Here is a 20203-nt window from a genome sequence, read left to right as displayed (position 1 = left end):
CCTGGCCTCCAGCCAGGGTCAGCCCACCAGAAAGTTATATATGCTGTTCCTAGTTTAAATACTAGCTTCAAATATCTTTTTTACCAGGCCCTGGAGAGTGCTGCTAGCTACAATCCCATGGGTTGGCAGGGTCACTGGCTTCTCAATATGCACAGAAGTTTATTGAAGCTCTACTGGCATACCTGCTGCTCTTCTCCTCAAGCTCAGAAGGACCCCAGGGATAAACTTGAAATAGAGTGACTCCCTTAAAGGAACCAAGGAATTACCTGAGAGGGGAGGTAAGTTCACTGAGGCACAGCAGCGCATTATCTTGCATGCAGCTGCGCATAGCAGAAAAGAAGGATGGTCTGGGACCAGAAGCTTGCGACACTGCAGCTTGCTTTTAATGCAATCATCATAATTGACATTAAATTCAAGGCTCTGGGGAAGAGCACCGTAGAGCAGAGCTGTGTGGGTTTGAGCACCAGTGGCAGGGAGAGGTACGAGCTGTGCTGCTGCCATCTCCAGGGCTTTCCTTTGATGCTCACAGGAACGCCTGCCAAGAGGCACCAAAGGCAAGCACCTATATGCCAAAACCCGTGGAGATTTCGATACCGGCCCGTGGCAGTCAGTAAAAGTAACGCTGTGGCAATCACAAGGATTTGAGTTTCACTGAGTTGTTTTACCCAGTACACAGAGGAATTGTCATGGCCTTCAAAGGAAAATACAGTTAACATTTTAAATTTTTCCTAAATGAAGTGATGGAGAAAAGCAGTGGAAATCCCTGTTACAGTTATACCTGTGTATGGGGAGCACTGCACGAAGGGGGACAACAGGATGGGTCAAAACCCAAAAGTGAAATCCTGAGGTCGGGTGCTCTTATTGGGGATTACTGCCCTAAATTTGCCATCTGCAGCCCCTGGAGCTCTTGCTCCGTCTAGCCTGTAAGCAGCCATGGCTCTCCTTACAGCCCTCTGAAGCCGGTCCCATCCAGCATCAAATCCTTGCACCATCTCTGCCAGTGTCAGCCCATGGTTCCAGCACATTTCCGGAAAGGACAAGATTTTCAGGAGGGCTGCAGAGGGATTTTCAATTCTTTGGCACTGCATAACCTTAAACAAGCCATTTTATTGCCCTTTGCTTCATTGCCCCTTCCTCCTTCCTGATTTCTTCTGTAGAATTCGGAAAGCACTTTGCTATCTCATGATGCCGTGGGATATTTTGCTTATTTTGCATCAGTACAGATTATATGATGTTTTACATAAGAAAAGCCTAAGCGCCACTTTTCCCTCACCCGAGGAGCCAGGGAATGAAGGAGGTGGCCGTCCTTGGGAAAGACAAACAGAGCTGCAAGCACCCACTCCCACCTGATCTTCTGTATGCTGAGGACACCGCGATTCAATTCTTAATTTGCAGCTCACTGAATCATAGAATCACAGAATGGTTTGGTTGGAACCGACCTTAAAGCCATCCAGTTCCAACCCCCCTGCCATGGGCAGGGACACCTCCCACCAGACCAGGTTGCTCACAGCCCCATCCAACCTGGCTGAACCCTTCAAGGGTGGGCCCGGCCACAGCTTCTCTGGGCACCCTCTGCCACTGCCTCACCGCCCTCACCGGGAAGAATTTCTTCCTGGTATCTCATCTAAATCTTCCCTCTTCAAGTTTAAAGCCATTACCCCTTGTCCTGTCACTCCCTGCCCTTGTAAAAAGTCCCTCCCCACCTTTCTTGTCGGCCCCTTTCGGTACTGGAAGGCTGCTCTAAGGTCTGCCCGGAGCCTTCTCTTCTCCAGGCTGAACAACCCCAACTCTCTCAGCCTGTCCTCACAGCAGAGGTGCTCCAGCCCTCGGATCATCTTCGTGGCCTCCTCTGGACTCGCTCTAACAGGTCCATGTCCTTCTTGTGCAGAGCAGAGGGGCAGAATCCCCTCCCTCGACCTGCTGGTCACGCTGCTTGGGATGCAGCCCAGGACATGGTTGGCTTTCTGGGCTGTCAGCGCACATTGCCGCGTCACGTTGAGCTTCTTGTCAACCAACATCCCCAAATCTTTGCCCTCCAGGACCAATCCATTTTCCACCCAGACTGTATTTGTGCTGGGGACTGGGAATCCTGATAGAGAAAATATACAGCATAAATAGTCAGAGGGGGGAACCCAAAATCCCATTTTCTTGCTCACAGTGCCACTGTGCAGGCTGCAGGAGGGCAGGGGAGGGAACTGTGAAGTAACCTGGCTGCAGAGGACTCCGCTGGCTGGGCCGGCCTTCCCTCTCCTCGCAGCAGCCTGTGCCGTGCCGTGCTTTGCACTTGTGGCTAAAATTGGGTCAATAACCCACCGGGGCTGGGGCTGAGCAGGGCTTGCACAGCCTGAAGGCCATCACTGTGTCCCACTCTGTCCCCCGGCGAGCAGGCTGGGGGTGGGCAAGGGGTCGGGAGGGGACACAGCCGGGACAGCTGAGCCCAGCTGACCCCAGGGATGCCCCATACCATACGGCATCGTGCTCTGCTATAAAACTGGGTGAGCGGACAAAGGTGGGGGTTTTGTCTTTGAGGGTGGCTGTAGCTCAGAGCTGGGCTGGGCATCGGGCTGCTTGTGGGTGGACTGGTTGCTTTTGCATCACTTGTCCTTTTCCTCTTTCCTTCTCTTATTAAACTCTCCTTACCCCAACCCACAAATTTTCTCGCTGTGTGGGTGTGTTTGGTTTAGCTCACGCGGTGAGAATCACAAACCTCGCTGCTCTGCCTTTTGCCCACCTCAGGAGCCGCTCTGTCCTCCTCCTCCATCGGGGCACAAGTACGCTCATCGCAAAGATCACCATTTGCAAATGTTGTTTCTGTTTCTCCCCAAAGTGGCTTCAAGAAAATTCCATTGGGCCTTTCAGACCCCGAGGGACCCAGGGTGTCTGCTGTAATGCTCAAATCGCACATTCTTGCTTCTATTCCCTTGTAAATCACAGGTTCTTGCACTGCTCAGCATTACAGTTGCCAGCCATCTTCCGATACCCACTGCAGCAAGGGCAACTATTGCATTTCTGTCCCTTCATCTGCTCTCCTGGAGCAGAGAACATCCTTACCAGCGTATTTTTGCATGCGTATGTGTTGTTGTTTATCCTTAAGAGGCAGTTAGAAGGGTAGGCCTGGCTCTTGGGAAGGGATTGCAGCAATCCTTTCCTGCTGAAGCCCAGCTCACGCCATCCAGATAGCTGCTGGAATTACCTCAGCTGTCATCGTTCCTGTGACGAACTTCCCGTGTAGCAGGACGTCTCTCAAATTTGCTGCAAAACCATTATCAGCACACCAAATATAATCCACTTAAAAATATTAAACCAAATGATTGCAAACAAAAGATGAAGTAATTTTTCAAGAAATCTCAGTGCAGCTTCTCTGAGCTGCATGATACTTGTTTCACAGAGGTCAGGTTTTGCAGGACCAAAGTATCACATGAAGGCCTTGCACCACTCCCAGAAAGGCAAACTGCTTGCCGAGAGCTCTGTGCACACACAGGAGCCACATTTTGAAAATTGATGCCATGATAAATACATAGCTAAAATAATCCAGAAATAATGCCACTTGTACTCAAGGAGTTTGACTCTCGAGAAAAAACTGGGCATCAGAGTATTGTTTATAACATTGAGACGTCCAGAAATCACAATAGGATCTTCTAGCTTAAAACTGGAGTAGAAGGTATGAAGCAAATTAATGGGGATGAACTGGGGCCAAGACATCAGTGATCATGGGAAGTGCCATGACCGACTCATTACTAAGGTCATTCATGTTTCACCTCAGGTGCTTGGTGCTTCTTCCCCTCCCTTCCCTCGGGCGGCTGTTGGAAAGGTCGTTATTTCCATGAAAGCACTTCATGACTGCAGGACCAAAAATCCTGAATTCCTAGCCCAAGGGAGTTTCTCATGCTTTCTGCAAAAGGTCAGCCAGAGCTCAAGGTTGGCCTAGGGCTTGAGGCTTGGCCTAGGTCTTGCTTCTCCACCTTGGAGTGGGTGCAGATACCACACGGCCCCCGCTAAGGTATATTCAAAACTTGTGGCAAAGCTCGCCTCTCCCTGCAGCAACCCTGGTGTGCCCTGTGAGAGCCTTCACCACGCCACACAAGCTGGAGCACATACCTTAACTCTTCATCTAGGGGATGGAACCTGCTTAGATACCGCAACCACAGACACCTCAACAAACGAGCAGCAGCCTTCTGCTTGATCTTTCTCATCCTTTCTGAAAACATGCCTACAAGAACTCGTGAGGGAAACTTCCAGCCACAGCTTTTAGGTGTTGTGACAAAATTTGTTCTCACTTACAGGACAGCAGCCACCTACTAGGCCAGAAGGGTGATTTAATGTCAATTGAAAAGGAAAAAAGGACAGCTGTCAATGCTGTGCACTCAGACGGTACTGTGACAACGGCAAGGACTTCTCTGCTGCAGGGGTGGTAAACCATTTGCCATCACTCCTGAGAAGTTTCACTGTGAACAAAGTGCATCTGGATAAGATAAGCCGTACTTGCCAGGTACACAGCTCCTCCTTTTTTGAATCTGAAAACGTGGGTTCAAGTCATGCAAGTGATCAACACGTACTGCAAATTTTATTTTTATTTCCTTATTACAGAAACTAAATTAGCATATGCCTACATCTTGATTAAAACAAATTCACCACTGCAGGAAAAAAAAAGCATTCTTTTTATTCCCTAAAGCACACCTGTGAACATAGAACAAAGTCTACTGTCAGTACGTAAAAGCTTCTCCTTAGTGCACCTCTTCATTGCAGTTTCTCTATTAGTTCTTTTTAAAAAAATCATTACACCTTAGGTATTTATATACGCTTGCATTAAGCTTTGCATGATCTACCCATAACGCAATTCACTTCTAGAAGAAGTCAGTTAAGAAGCGAAATCAAAAAGGCCCCTTAAGTTTGCTGTATTTACATTTGCAATGGCTAAATTTTAAATACTTTACAGTAACTCCCAGCACTGGCTCCTAATTCAAAGGATTAGTGCATTCCGTGATTTCTTTATAACTATTTTCTAGAGGGGATTAAGTTGTCCATACCTACAGCTATGGAGGTACCTCAGCTATCTACCTGAAGTACTTTATAGGAAATAAACATGCTGACAAAAATATTTATAATAATGAATAACAAATGAGAAACTCAACCTTTAGGAAGACTGGACAGCTGTTTGGTTTTGTGCTGCAGTTGTTGTGGGCTGTGGGAACAGCAGCCATGTGGAAGAAAGAGCAGTTCAGGAGTGCTGAAGTCCAGAGCAGATCCCTCTGGTTCCTTCGGAAAGAGAGCTTTACGGTCAGCTCCCATTCCCTCCTCTCTTTCACCACGTCTCCCCTGTTACTACTTTTTTCTTAAATCATCGGGCAAATTTCTGAACTGTGACAGCGTACAAATTTACTTCAGAGTGGGGAAAAAAAGTAATGATGCGCCTGCTGACAGGCAGACTTGCGTTACCTGAATAAAGACAGATCTATTCCTCTGAGTTTTACAGTTTATGAGCGGATGCGGGTCTTGTGGCAACTGAGAAACTGCTGTAAAGATTAACAAATGGGATGCACACGCATTTATCTGTTCTTACATATTTTCAAAACCCAAACAGAGTGAAGAAGTAGCTGTGATTCAGGTAGGTCCAGAAGACAATTTTTTTTTTCTTACACAATAAGGTAGATTACTTAGCACATTCCAGGTTAAAAAAAATTACAGTAAACATTCAGTAACTGGAATGCATATAATATACAAGTACCATTACATTTACAAAGCTGTTCAGGATGATTTTTCTTTCTAGAATAAGCATAAAAAAGTTACAAGCTAATTCACAATAACTTTAGATACAATGTTATTAAAATACGTTGATGTTAATCATAAAAATATTTTACTATTTACATGTACATTGTATAAACCTTAACAATAAGAATATGCCCATTTTAGGATGCCTTAAATGAATATTTAGGCAGATTGGCCCATTTTATAGTGCAGTATCCCTGTTTTGGTCTTCACACCATGAAACTGTGCCAGATTCACAGTATCTTTGCTAGTGCTTTGCTAAAAGGCTTAAACTTTCTATCATTTAAGAAACATTCATTCATTACAAAGAGCCAGTTTTGTTTCCACTTTGTTTCTTATTAAATCCTACCCCCAATAGTTCAGGACACTCTGCCTGGCCTTGTGCGATTTGGTTGCATTTCCAAATAAGGCTGTAATTCATTTCATCAGTTATGACGCTATCTTGCTTGTAGTCTGGATGCTGCGCGATAAATTCCCTCATCCATCGAGCCACTGTCATTAATTCTCCTGTGGGCAAGGGAAAGTAAAATTTCACAGTTTATACACCTAATTTAGCAGTATGACACCTAAAGTTCTATGCATTATATACACAATTAATGAATAGCCCATGCTTTCATGAGAAACACATTGCTATATGTATTTTTTTTAAAAAAATATGCCTAAACTGCAGGAATAATTAAGCTGACATATCGCCGAGAGTCTAAAATCCACTCGTCTGGCGTGATTTTCAAACTTTCAGATGTTGTAATGAGACAGTGCAGAGAGAAGTTATCTCCTGCAACTAGTGTTATCAACAGATTGTATAGCAAGAGGTCTTAAACATATCATTGAACAGAGAATCTGGCTGAGATGAACCAACAGACACCTCTACAACAACTACATAGATCTAAAATAATTTTGTAGTTGATCCATCCAGCTCAGCTGCGAGCTTTGCTCTGCCTACCTTGATTTACTATTCTTTCTTCCTCTGGCAGCTTCCCTCACCAAAAAATAGGCAGGTTCCCGATGACACCGACTCCTGGTTTGTACATGCTGTCTCTGCTTCCCTCTGCAGCCCACAGGTGCCCCAGGGTCCCTGACACTTCTGTACAGGGTCACCAAATGGCACACACGGCACCTGCAGGAGACCCGCAGCCCTGTGAAGTAGCAGCCAGAGGCCAGCTGGACACTGGTGTTTAGGCTGGCTCCTGAATGCAGCATATGCAAGCAAACCTTAACTAGTACAAGTTTAAGGTAAGTCTGACAGTAAGACGTTAAGGTTGGCTGATGGGATGCTCGAAGAGCCTCGCAAAACTTTCATTGCTAAACTAGAACCTCAGCTTCCTTTTAAGAGTGGAAAGAGTCAAGGTCTTCCACTACAGAAATCTTTGGTTTAAGGATATTATAAAAAGCAAGAGGAATCAAGTTAGGGAAAGCAAGCACGAACACAAATAAAAAGTAAAAAGCATCCAAGACTGTTTAAAGATACCCTGACCGTGGTTTTGAACAGAGGTACACAAACACAAATCAGAAAAATTGTGAAAAGTACAGGAAAGAAAAGCAGAATAAAGTTATTAGAAATAAAAATGTCCCTCAAAAACCAGAAGTCATGTTTTAAAGAAATTAGGCCAGAGTTTACACTTCTATATAAAACAAGGGCAGGAAGGAAATACCCAAGAAGCGTTATTTGTTGAAGGCACTAAAAACTCACACGAAAACTTTCTCAAATCAACAAGAAGCAAGAGGGCCTGCAAGAAAATCAGTGGGGCCGGGAGATGAGCGGAGCATAGAGACACATTTTTGGCTGAAAAGCCAGTGCAGGCCATCAGCGTGGGAGGAGATGGGAGAGCAGTCCAGTTCACACCAACACAGACACCTTGTGATCAGGAGCTCAGTCACTCCCTGTCCTTCGTAAAGGTGTAAATCTGCAGCATCTTCATCGTGAGCAAAGCCTGCGGCTCTCAACGTATTGGGAAAAGGCACCACAGACTGACAAAAGGTCTGGGACAACTTCCAAGTGAGGAGAGACAAGGCAAAGGGAATCACAAGCTCAGAAGTGCCAATATACTTGGGAAGTTTGCAAAATTATGAATGGCGACAAGAAGTACAGAAACATCCTACAACGCAGGAACTAGAAGGCGTATCATGAAACAACTGGGTGGAGCATTTAAACATGCAAAACTACAGGAATTACATTTTTCAAAGAGCAAATAATAAAACTTTGGCATTTCTTATCGTACGACTTTATGGGGACCAAAAGCGTAACTGCTTCAAGAAGGGTAAGGCAACGATCACAGAAATCACGTTTGTGAATGGTCAAACGCTACGATTACTGCAGTACCATCAGCCAAGAAAGCACCCATGCCACAGACAGCCAAGAACCGGGAAAGCACAGCAGGACAAGGATCGCTCGATGCTGCTATCTTAATATTTCATTAATATTTGGCAGTGGTCAGCAGCTGCTGCCTGCCTAGCAAATCTGTAGTCTCATGGAGTTATGACAGTCAAACGCCAGCTAGACAGAGACCAGGAGGGCAGTACCTAGCTGTGCTGCAAGGGAAGATGCGATCAAAGCACAGATGAACTATGTCAGGGCAAGGGTAAAGCCACAGCAGCTAAAGTGCCAATGTTTAACTCTCACGAGTGCTCTGTGTTCACCTTTTGAGGAGAGAAATCTCAAAAGTGGCCACTCTTTGTCAACATGTCTCATGCTAGACAGGCTGCATTTCAGGAACATCTAAGATTGAGAGTAAACTGGAACAATCCAAAGCTCACAATTGAGAAACACCATGGCACAGTACTAGAATACCTAAATGCTTTTTATTCGGCGAGTGCTGGTTCTTAATAAGCAAAATTTAAAAATTATTTCAGTTCATCAAAGTTAAGATATAAACCCTAGACTCTATCTACCTCACTCTCACATCTTTTAGGTCTGTGTAAATACATGAGCTGACTTGTGCAATGCCGGCAACTTCGCAACAGGTAGCAAAGTTGTTCTTTGGAAGGAGACCACCTGCCGCAGGGGGCTGAGCCCAGGTCATCTGCTCTTGGGGAAAAAAACTCTGTAAGACTTACGCATTCCTTGGGTTTTTTTTTTCTTCTTTTTTTTTTTTTCCCAAACAGTGTTTTTCTGAAGGGAAAAAACCCAGTAACAATGGAATATTTTGAAAGCATTGCTATTGTGAGGGCTGATGTGCCTCAGATGTTTTCCTCCTGACGGTTCCTCTTCTCTCCCTCAGTTAAGCTAAGCATCAAATGCCTGTCTATGATACCTGAGGGACAGAAGTCTCCTACAACAAGCAGCCTTAGGAAAGAACATTTACAGTGAAAGCTGTAATTAATTAAAACTTGTTACCATTCTGAAGTACTGCTAAAGTACTGAATTACCAGGTGAGAGAAAGTCCTCATTTCCACCTCAGCTTTAAAAAGGTCTTTACCTAGAAGCTTCTACAGCAATTTTCAAGAATTAAAAAGGAATGCAAGACTTTAGTTTAAAATTGGGGAGAGAAAAAAAAAATGTCTTGACTTATGAGACTAAAATTAACTGTCTAGCTGAATTTGCAGTAAGGCAGGCATACAAGGGATTTGCACATAGAAAGCTATAAAGCTGCTGCAGACTGTGCTACACGCTCAATTCTGAATTAAAGTTTAGCTTGCATCTTTTACTCATTATACCGCATTTTAAAAAGGAGCATAAAGAGTCATACCACCTGTCTTTGAAAACACTGCAACATGGGAAAGACGAGAAGAGCCTGGTTTGCTCTGCCTTGAAGGAGTTTTGCTACTTAAAGAAGGGCTTTCTTATCAAGGAGCTAAAGACTACGTCCCATGCTCGAATGTACCGGAATTTAGACTTATGAATGCTTTGGACTCGCACCAATAACACCACGCGATCAGATCCAGCCTCGCATACTCTTACAACACTCAAGCAACAAGCAAAGGGGATTAGTGTATGTGCAAACTACTACAAAGTGGACAATACATTAGCAAAAGCAGCAGTAAGTGGTGCTGAAAGGAGAAATTTTGGATTGGAGATACAACGACAGCTTAAAGCGTAGCATAACTGAATCAATTACTCCTAATTTAAGTTCCAAAATGGATCACAAAACATTTATAATCAGAGCTAGACAGGACCACAGGTAAGCCAGAGAACGCGCTGCAGTCCTTTGCTCTTACAATTCAATGCTTAACCAGCCAGCCACAGCTGCCAGAAGTTTCACCCAAGTGAAAGAGAACAGCCCAATTACTGCCTAAGCAGAAAAATGCCAGGAAAATCAAGGTCCAAAAGTGTCAAACATACCAGATGCTCTCTTTTTTATTAGCTTCAGGTAGTTTAGAATGGTGCACCTTGTGTCCACATCCACTTCCATGTTTTCAAGATAGGAATTCAAAACTGGGATCAAACCAGGAAAGACTCCTTCCTGTGTAAGAGAACAGAGTCAGCATAAAACACGTTCGATCTGGTTTCTGGGAGGGCAGAATAGAGGGAAAGTTGTGTGTTCCAGGCAGAAGAGGCTATGACCTTCCCATTGATAATTGTATCAATGCTCATTAAGGTGTACTCTTCCGCATTGCTGCCTGTCCCGTTCTGTGCAGAGCCACATCCATCCACAACGGTGTTTCCACCTTCACGGGTGACAAAGGGAAAGGAAGAAACAGTTAGAAGGCAAGAGATGCACTAAACATCCACAACAGCGTTAATCAGATTGCTTGTTGTGATACCTTTGCAAATATCTTTTCTGAAGTAAAACATTCCCTGCCGGACAGCATCTCTTTTCTGGGCCATCTTCATGTTTTCATCCACCTGGCAAAAGAAGTATTTCAGAGATCTGTGACATTTTACAAAATTTGGATTCTCCTCACATTTTGGTCTCATTAGTTGAAACAGCTACTATGTTTCTTATTATTTCATTGCACAAGGCCAAGCTGTGCAGATAAGCTTTATTTCATTCTTTGGAGGTCCTGGGCAAAACCACAAAGAGATGATGTTCTATGAAATCAGGTCTCCAGCAGGAAAGGTAATGGTATTGTGTTAGAACATGCTATGCTAATCTTCTAGGTTTGGATGAAAACACAGAACATCTGTGATTAGCAGGTTGCATCCCATCTGGCAGACTTCTTTGCATGTTTAGATGCAATTTAAATGAGTAGAGAAGAAGAAAATTGCCATTTCCCTAGCCGTAGTTTGCTGCTTTTATTAACAAAATCATTGAGGTCTCTAGAAGAGTTATCACTGTATTAAACAAGCTTTCAGAAACAGAATTCCAGTAACTTTGCATGGGAAACATATCTATTCCATACCCAAACATCTGTTAGATAAACTTAGACTGCTAGTAAAGAAATTCTAAATTGCGGGCTTCTCAAAAAGTCCACAAACTATGACATAAGCATTTCTCTGTCTTTCTGGACGGAAGATTTTGTCCAAGTTCTTTAGTCAGTATGTTCTCAGGGAATTAACATCACACAGCTTTCAGATATTAGCTTTACTGTATTGTCTTCAAAAGAAGGAATACGATTTGTTGAATTCTTTGTTTGACCTTTAATTAAGGGCAATGCAGAATCTCCACTTACTTCTTTCTTTTCAAAGCTTTGTTTTCAAAAGTCTGTTTTCATTCATTTTATGTTATGAAACCTATTTACACAACAGGCTGTTTTGAAAATTTGAAAGAACTCCAGTCCTAGCTGACAGGAGTACAACCACACTCAGACAGCAAAGATGAGTGTGAGATTAGCCCCATAAACCTGTAGTATTTTACTTGAGAGAGGCAGGCTTACCAATGGTTGTGCAATCCGCAGTTGCATTACCTGCCAAATTGCTTGGCAAGCTCAAGCAATTTTGTGCTCCTCTCCAGCGCCCCAACTCTGTTCAGGTGCTTAACTGGTATTCATTAGTTAAAAATGTTGCACTTTTGAGACATTCCAAGTAACAACGTAATTAGGCACTGTTAGTGTCAAATTGCTGCATTATTTATGAAGTCTGAACTCCCTGACATCAGGAAGAGAATTTCTCCTTTTAGAAATCATACCAACTGTATGGTATGATCACTGTTCATTTACAACTTCGGTATTTTTCTCCATTTTAATTAAAAACACTAAGAAAAGCCGCAGGATACTACAGCTTTGCTGTAGCCAGTGCTAGCAGTATTTTCTAGTACACAGCCTGTCAAAAACCTTCTGCGCTACGAGGCCTTTTTAAAAAAGTTACCTATAACATTGCAGGACTATCCATTTAAAAAGACACTTTCTGGTCAGGTGCCTCAGAAAGAAGATGTGCCAAGGACAGTTTCACCCAAAATAGTGAGGACAAGATTCAGGAAAAAGCACATTTTGCACAGCTAGTCTGTCTAAACACAAGTCACAGCTGTGACCAGAATCTGCAGTCTGTTTTCGCTGAAATTCTGTGTAACACTAAGCATGCTGAACTCCTCCTTTCCCTCTCCCCCAGATACAAACAAAATAGAGAATAAAACCAGGAGATGTAGGCAACAGCCATATTAAAATAAATAGCTAAAGCTTTTATTTTGACCACCACAGGTTATTTTCCCCCACATGTGAACTGGTGGAAACATGCCCTTTCCTAGTCTCAAAACACTCTTGTGACAATGGTATTTCTCAACATTTCTGCAGTAGTCAGACACTGTTAGGCACCACAGAAATGTCCACAGTATTTGTCTATAAGCTTAGCTCCAGGAAACAGCAGTAAAATATTTCTTTAATACCGTAGAGTTGAAATTGATTCAAAGTACTGGTACAGATGAAAAGTGACTTAAAGATAAAAATGACTGTTCTGTAAGTGCACAAATATTAGTTCTTGTCTTGCAGAGGATAAAAATCAGACTTGATGCAAATACGTTGCATTTAGCTCTCATCGATCTGGTCTTTCACACCTACCTTGGACAAAGGAATGAGAAAATCCAGTTTATATGACAGAATCACTCTGGTTAGCAATACCACGAACACGACATATGCAGAGTTTTCAAAATCTGTTAACTGGACCTAGAGATGAAAGGATTAGAGATTAAATTACTTTAGTGAGAACACACTCATGGAAGTAGATAAATCATCTGGGAGAGTTTAAAACAGTTTGACTCGAATGTTCATGTTGGTACTTGTATTCACACACACTTTACTAGCAGAGATGGCGATGCACGAGTGGGAATCATCAGCACATCAAATGCAGAATGAATACACACACTTCAACAAAGTCAACCCTTTAATCCAATGCCAAAACACACTCACGTTTCAAAAGACTATCTAATAATCTGCACCTTCAGGCTCTCAGTGTAATTACAAACGTATAATAGCTTTTAAATTTCCACTTTAAAGGGATTAAATTCAGAGGGCTCAGAACTAGACAGCTAGAAAATAAAAGCACTTGTGAAAAACAAAACAATGACAGCGGAATTGTTCGGTACCAGGAAACGTACTGAGGAAATACAGTCCGTAGAAGCTAAATGGGCCTTTGTTGCTTTAATACAAGCCTAATTCCTTTCGCCATCACCCCAAATCCATTAGCATGCTTTGCTGTGCTGCAGTGGATTCTCCTGTCAGTTACATTCCCACAGTCCACGTCTGATTAAACACTGCTGTCCACTTCACTTGCATCCAGTAATTCAGAGGGGAGAAAAACACAGCATAAGTAATAAGGGTTTGCTACTGGATGGCAGAATGCCTGGTACTTTTCCACTTCAAAGGAAATGTGCTTTTGTGTATACTGACGCCTTCCTTACCTCCATAGGTCTGAATTCCACTCTCCAGCCAATATCTGAATTTGGAGGAGGTGGCTTAAACCTCATTGTCTGCCAGTTTGTAGACTGAATATTCTGCAAAGGACATGAAATGATCTGTCACAATCAAGATATGCATCATTCTACAATATAATCAAAGAAAAGTAAGCAGATAACTAGAGTCCTAGTATTTTCCCTGGAACAGCCCATCAAGTTAGAGAAGTGCTTCCAAACTAAGTGGCATGACTTCCTAAAAACCACAGTGTAACTACCCAGCATAGGAGCATTACACTTTCTCATGCTATTTTGGTTGAAGATTACGTATAAGATACCAGGGGGCTGAGATTTAGTCGACATTTGGTTTTTTTGTTTGGTTTTTTTTTTTTTTTGGTGTGGGTTTTTTTTTGGTTTGTGTTTTTTTTTCTTTTTTTTCTTTTTTTTTTTTTTTAACAACGGGTTGATGCATCTCAAACTAAAAATACCTGATGTTACCATAACTCTTATTTCATAAAGCTGCATAAGACAGACATTTATACGTAAATGTTGTGCAAAACAGTTTTTAGGAAGCCATAAAAATAGACAGTTCCCCATAGCACTTATATCCATAGCTATAGTTTGGGCTCTTTGTATTTTATTGAGTTTAAAGTATAAGCCACCACCCTCTCCTAAATAAATGATAAAACAAAGAAATAAATGTGCTTATAACTGCAGTCATATGCTAAAGAGCTAGTTGAAGTGAAAAATTCAGGAAAAAAAATTCTTAGCTAATATAGCCATCCTCCAATTAAGCAGTACTATAAAGAATAAGCAATTTTACATATATATTTATTAAATTCCTCTAAATCAGACACAACCTCAAAATGGTCGGATTCATTTGCATCATCTAGATGTATTTTCTCCTCAAACAAAGTCAATGGGTCTCGAATGAACAAGTGTGCAATATGCTGTGCCAAAAGGTGGTCAATACCTACAAAACGAAAATTCAAACAAACAATTCACACATAGCAAAGCAGGCTCTAGGAAATTATTTGTTTTACAAGTCTGAAAACATCCAACTCTGCAATGCTACCTTAACCCACCACATCCTGTTAAAGTTTAAATGATGACTTCGAGAAGGAAGGAAATTATTAAAGAGAAGAAAAACAAAACAAAATAAGAACAGGTTCTTGTTTGGAAATGGCAGCTGAATATTGGTGTGGCTGCCATTCTTCCCCTTTTCTGATACACCTCTGTGCCACGTTTCCTAAAGCAGTTCTGCTCTCTCCACAAAGATAAAAACATTAATGTGTCAAACACTGAGCTTCTGAAGCTGGAATTAGGGACACTTTCTGTTACAAACAAATATTTTTTAAAAAAACAAAACCAAACAACTCAACTCTGAAGACCATGCTACACAGATACTTCCTGAGCAAGAGTCACTCCGAGGGATGCACTATGATTGAAAAAAACAAGAATGAAAACGTAAAATATCCCCACACATTGCAAGCATAATTCTTAACCTGCTCATAATGAAGCAAGCACTTACCTTCCTTTATTAGGTGCTCGTAGATATCTTTGTCTATTGTCAAATCAATGTCATTGTATTTCTCACCACATTCAGATAGATAACTGTCTATGGAATCATATCTGGATTTACTGATTCTATAATGGTTGTTCTTCAGTGGCTATATAATTTAAGAATACAATATTTTAACAGCTTGTTAACAATGTTACCTAAGTTTTGCTCACTAATGACACACGTGAGAATTATTATCCTGTTTAAAAAAACCCTACAGCCTCAATTGAAATTATTCAAAGCACGAGTCTTAAATAGGCTTAATAGAAAGCGATCCTTGAATTATGACTATTTTGTTTGCAGATATATGTATCTGAGTGAAAAAACAGTCATCACACATTGACTAGAATTCGCTAAAAGTGGAAACATTTTCCTGATGTAATAGACCATTACCCCAAGTACCTGGAAAGCATTACTGTACCTATCACAACACATACCAATACAATTTCATTATGTGCATGTTGTTAGAGATACTCTTAAAACAGGTAGTTCAAGAAATACTTGAAGTAGATTTTTTTGAAAATTATTTTCTTATTTTCTATAATTTTCTAAGTGCCTTGAATGCCAATACCTGCTTAGAGAAACCCTTTTAAGTTCAAGTTCTGACAACTGGCTCTTTTCACATAGTTCTAGTTGCTACTACTGGATTACTCAGCAGCACCTGCTATTTAATCCAAAGCAGTTTTTGCTTTTTGAGCTCAAGCACAGACTGGAAAGTTTCATCACAGGGGGACCATTCCAGCAAGCTGTGGAGGAGTGAGTGGCGTTCTACTGGGATTCGATACCTAACTAAAAATACACGTTTGCTAACATAAACTGTACAACCAAGGCGAATGTCTATGCCATCTCCCCAGTATTTACCACAAAGACTGCCATGTTCCCTCGTCAGGGATTCTGATGAGCACAAGCAGAATTTGATATTAAAGGAGATTTAACATTTTTGCCTGAAAAAACCCCAGACATCTACCACCTAAAGTTACCTACCTCTAGCCCCCTTTCCTCTCGTGTTCGGTCATCTACAGATGCGGAGATTACTCCCCAGCGACAGTCAATATCAGACACGTAGCCTCTGTAGAACGGAGATGCAGCACTCAACGCCATCTAAAATAAAACAGCTGGATATGAAAACAAAGGACAAGCCAAGGAACCAAAAGCAAAATACAACCCCAGTGGAAAGAGAAACTTGCTGGTCCAGAAGTAACTGAAGTATAAACTTCAGTTTAAGATACAGCCAAAACCCAAATAACCACAAATCTCTCAACCACTATCTCCAGAAAATGCCTCGATAAAAGGGTTAGTATTATGAAGTGGCATCTGACACTCTCCAAATTTATTACCTCTACAGATCAGCATTTAAGGAACACAAAGATGACATAGGCAGAAGCAACTTCGTGACAAACCTGCAAGTATTCTGCTTGCAGACTTCCAAACTCCAAAAGTCCACCTGGCAATCATTTTATTGTGGTTATTTTTGTTTGTCCAAGCACCTTAGCAACACAGCTGGAACATACCTCACTCCGAGCAGGATCTGCTCACCACCTAGACCAGACCAGTACTTTATTTTTGTAGCACTTGTTTATGACCACATGCTTACAAAAGGGACAGATTTAAACAACTTAAGCTGAAACCCTCTGTAACATCAGATCAGAGTTGAAAAATTAAAAATTGTTTTAAGTAGTGAGCTCGTCTTGTTTTTAGGAAATACTGCCCCAAATGTATTTCTAGAACTCTTCAACAAGAGTCTAGTGCATGCAGGAAGGAGGGCAGAAGAGAAGAAACATCATCTGCTTGGTGGTGTCATCTGGACATTAAATAAATCACACTGCTCATGTGACAACCTAGCAAGAAACTGATGCTTCTGCCAGAACACCAAATCTGTGAGTAGCATTCAAGTTTGTTTCTTTTTAATTTTTTTTTTTTTTTTTTTTTAATATGTAGCAGCTTTCACACAATGAAGAGCTGATGTGATAGAAGTCCATTACTTACCACAATGGGACAGATTGTGGCTAGCTGATCATAGAGATACCTTGCTTCAGAAATGCTGCAAGCCTGGAACGTTACCTGTTGAAAGAAGTACAATTGCTATCACACTTTCTATAATCATAGCGCAAGCACAGTCTTCCTAGATTTAAAAACAATGATATAAGAAAATTATTTAAATACCAAGAATTTTAAGAGGCTTTTTTGTTTGGTTGGTTTTGGGTGGAGATTTTTATGTGGATTCCTCCCCTTCTCCCCCCGAATCTTGGACAAACTTTTGCCCCATCTATCAGCATTTATATCACAAGCTTCTTTCCACACCATTTCGCTGTTCATTAAAAGATTTCAGACCACAATGCTTTGGCTGTGAGGCTAAATATACAAACACTTGCCAGAACCAAAGAAAACGGAGTTAACATCTACAATACACCTGGGTCGGTAAAGCACCTTCAGGAAATAAGCCAGGAACCTACCTACATATAATAGTCAGAAATTATTGTAGAAGTAGTATTTGTTTTGTGGGACAGCTAATCCTGTTTTAAGGAACATTTCAAGATGCCTTTGTTTGAACCTGCAAAACTGCAAAAAAATAAGTACCTTCGTGTCTACTGTAACTTTTATTTAAAAAGCAAAACAAAACTTTTTTCCTCTATTACAGGCCAGGACACAGTAAAAGATAGAAAAGAAATGTTATTTGCAGAAGCCATTAACGATGTGGAAGCCCTACCACACATGGGCCACTGGAAAATGTAACTTCTTTGCAACTTTTGGTGAAATTTGCCCAGATATGCAGAGATGAAACACAAGATGCATATCCAGTAGCAGACCTTACCCTCCAGACTTCCTAAACTGAAACTTTACACATTTTAAAAATGCAGAGGGGGATCACTCACTTCAAAACTGTTAAAAGAGATGCTAAACAGATTAAAAGCCTCTCTCCTTCTTCGCAGTTTACATATTCATAGATCAGAGGATAACTTAGATGGGAGTGTGCCCCTGTACCACTAGCATAACATCGTACAGCAGGCTTCAGCTCTAAATCGCCATTGGTGCTTGTCGTCCTGAAGAATGCCAGCTGAACACAGATTTTCCTCTTCCATGGATTACAATTAGCAAGTCCCACAAAATATACAGGTTCTTCTCAGTCTGCGGCTGAGGCCAATCCAACCCCAAGTAGGCCTTAAACGAACCCAACCAACCAAAATTCCTCAGTTCAGTGGTGGGCTCAATGTTGGATTTTTTTTAGGGGTGGTGTAGGAGGAATATTGGATTTATTTGTGTTTGTCTTTTTAAATCTGCAGCCAACATTCATTAAAACATCCCAAGTTAGAAAAAGAGTGTGCAGTAGAGAAAATATTTCTTCTGTGTCTGTCCTTCAAGTGGCTATCAGAAAAAAAACCAAAAAACAAAAACCAAAAAGCACTTTGAAGAGACAAGATTATTTAATTCTCTTGCAGAGAAGCAGCTGAGTACGATTTCTCACCACTAATTTTGGACTTTCAGCCAGGGAGCCTGCCTTGGGGCTGGGAAGCGCCAGGGAGGACGCCTACACTATTTCCTCTGAACACAGCGATATCTGCCTTTCCTTCCCTTTTACGTTTATTCCAAATCACATTAAATCTGGGATTTGACCTGGTTTCTAGCCAAATATCCCATTACAGAAGAAAAGGGCTCGGTCATCTTCTCCAGAGGATGGCTGCAGGGGCAGCACCTCCCACTACACCGTTGCTGCCGGCCATCCCAGCCAAGCTCATCAGGACATTATTTTTAACCTTGGAAATACGTCAAGCAAAGCGGTAGCTTTGTGCACAGTGAGAAAAAGAAAACCAAAAGGAAGCGTGTATGCTGCAAACTACCTTACAGAAAATAGGTGGGGAATATATGTTTTCTTCTAGTCGGTTATGGAGAACTACCAGTTGATACACAAGCAGCTGCCTGTAGCACCTGCCAGCCTGGTTTTCATTCTCCCTTTCATGATAACAAGACTATTGAATTTAACAACTGATTACAAGAATGGGGAATAGTAAAATGGTATTCCTTAAAATTGAATTTAATATATTTTTAAACAAGTTCATGCAATGACTGAACAGTAAGGCTGTATTTCTTTTATTGGTCTTAAACAAGAAAGAGATAGTACAAAATAGACCATATTAAACTTAACACCTTGTAAAACCACGCAGTATTACGTACACTTTCCTACTTCATCAGATTCTCCCAAATTTGCCCGTAGTGACAAGAAATCATACTTAGCAACTGTCAAGACCATTTCATTTATTCAGCTTTTGTAGTTTCTCAAATGGAAGTGCTTTGAATGAGGTTATTTCTGCCACTGCTGTGAAACAAGAAGAGCTTGGAGAATTTCCTTTAATCCTCTAGAGACTTAACGTTAGCCTCTTCCTAGCTGTGCTTCCAAGCCGGTGGTGGCAACAGGCGGATTTTATCAACACTCAAATACATCGCTACTACCGAAGGCATCAGCCCCTAGCATCAGGTTACTATGACAAAGAAACATTTAAAACAAACAGATATTGACAGGATTAAAGCACTTCCAAGATACAGCACCTGGATTTAAATGGAGGATACTGTAAGATAGTAGTAACTCAGGCAAATGAATGAAGACAATAAAAAGTGGGCATGCGTTAACGGGAGAAAATGGAATCAAGAATGTCTGCCAGCACGCAGTAAAAGACGACAGCTACCTATATGGATTTGGTAGGTTCACGGCACAAGCAGCGAGAAGACTTCTTAGCAGAGAGCTAAAAATATTTAAGACAGACAAATTTTATGCAGGAGTTCACACTGTTTGTAAATAAAGTAAAATTACATAGAAGGAGAAAATTACTTATTTTTTAAGATATTCCAGTGACTTCTTGTTACTCCCTGCTTTTGCTGTTCTAGGAATGGGGAAGAGGGGAAAAAACCCAAAACGAATAACCGAAAAACCTCACACATTCCTACAAGACAGTTCAGTTTCCCTTCCCACAGTGTCCTTTCGTCATGACTGAGACCACCACAGTGGAAGATAATCTTTCACACCTGAAAAGTGCTGGAGTTCCAGGAGCACGTGCTTGATCAAATGGGGTTTGACCAGTTCAAGAAACCCTTTCAGCAAGGCATCCAACTACATTTGACTATTAGGAGAAAATAAACATAATGCAAGCAAATAAACCTAGTGTGGTGGGCTGACCCTGGCTGG

At 41.6% G+C, this 20203-nt stretch overlaps 1 protein-coding gene across 1 annotated transcript; it reads right to left on the bottom strand.

Annotated features, from left to right (window-relative positions):
• Positions 1–5641: 5641 nt before the first annotated feature.
• On the bottom strand, positions 5642–17088 carry GCLC (glutamate-cysteine ligase, catalytic subunit; the record flags this gene model as incomplete). The annotated part of the gene is made up of 10 exons (XM_009694924.1): positions 5642–6273; positions 10046–10166; positions 10268–10371; positions 10468–10549; positions 12637–12741; positions 13476–13568; positions 14327–14439; positions 14998–15136; positions 16012–16128; positions 17014–17088. Coding segments are annotated over 10 exons (1155 nt in total), but the record flags the coding sequence as incomplete, so codon positions are not given.
• Between the last annotated feature and the right edge of the window lie 3115 nt (positions 17089–20203).

Source organism: Cariama cristata, unplaced genomic scaffold, assembly GCF_000690535.1.
Source record: "Cariama cristata isolate BGI_N322 unplaced genomic scaffold, ASM69053v1 scaffold36422, whole genome shotgun sequence".
NCBI lineage: Eukaryota > Metazoa > Chordata > Aves > Cariamiformes > Cariamidae > Cariama > Cariama cristata.
This window is presented reverse-complemented; position numbering and strand designations above follow the sequence as displayed.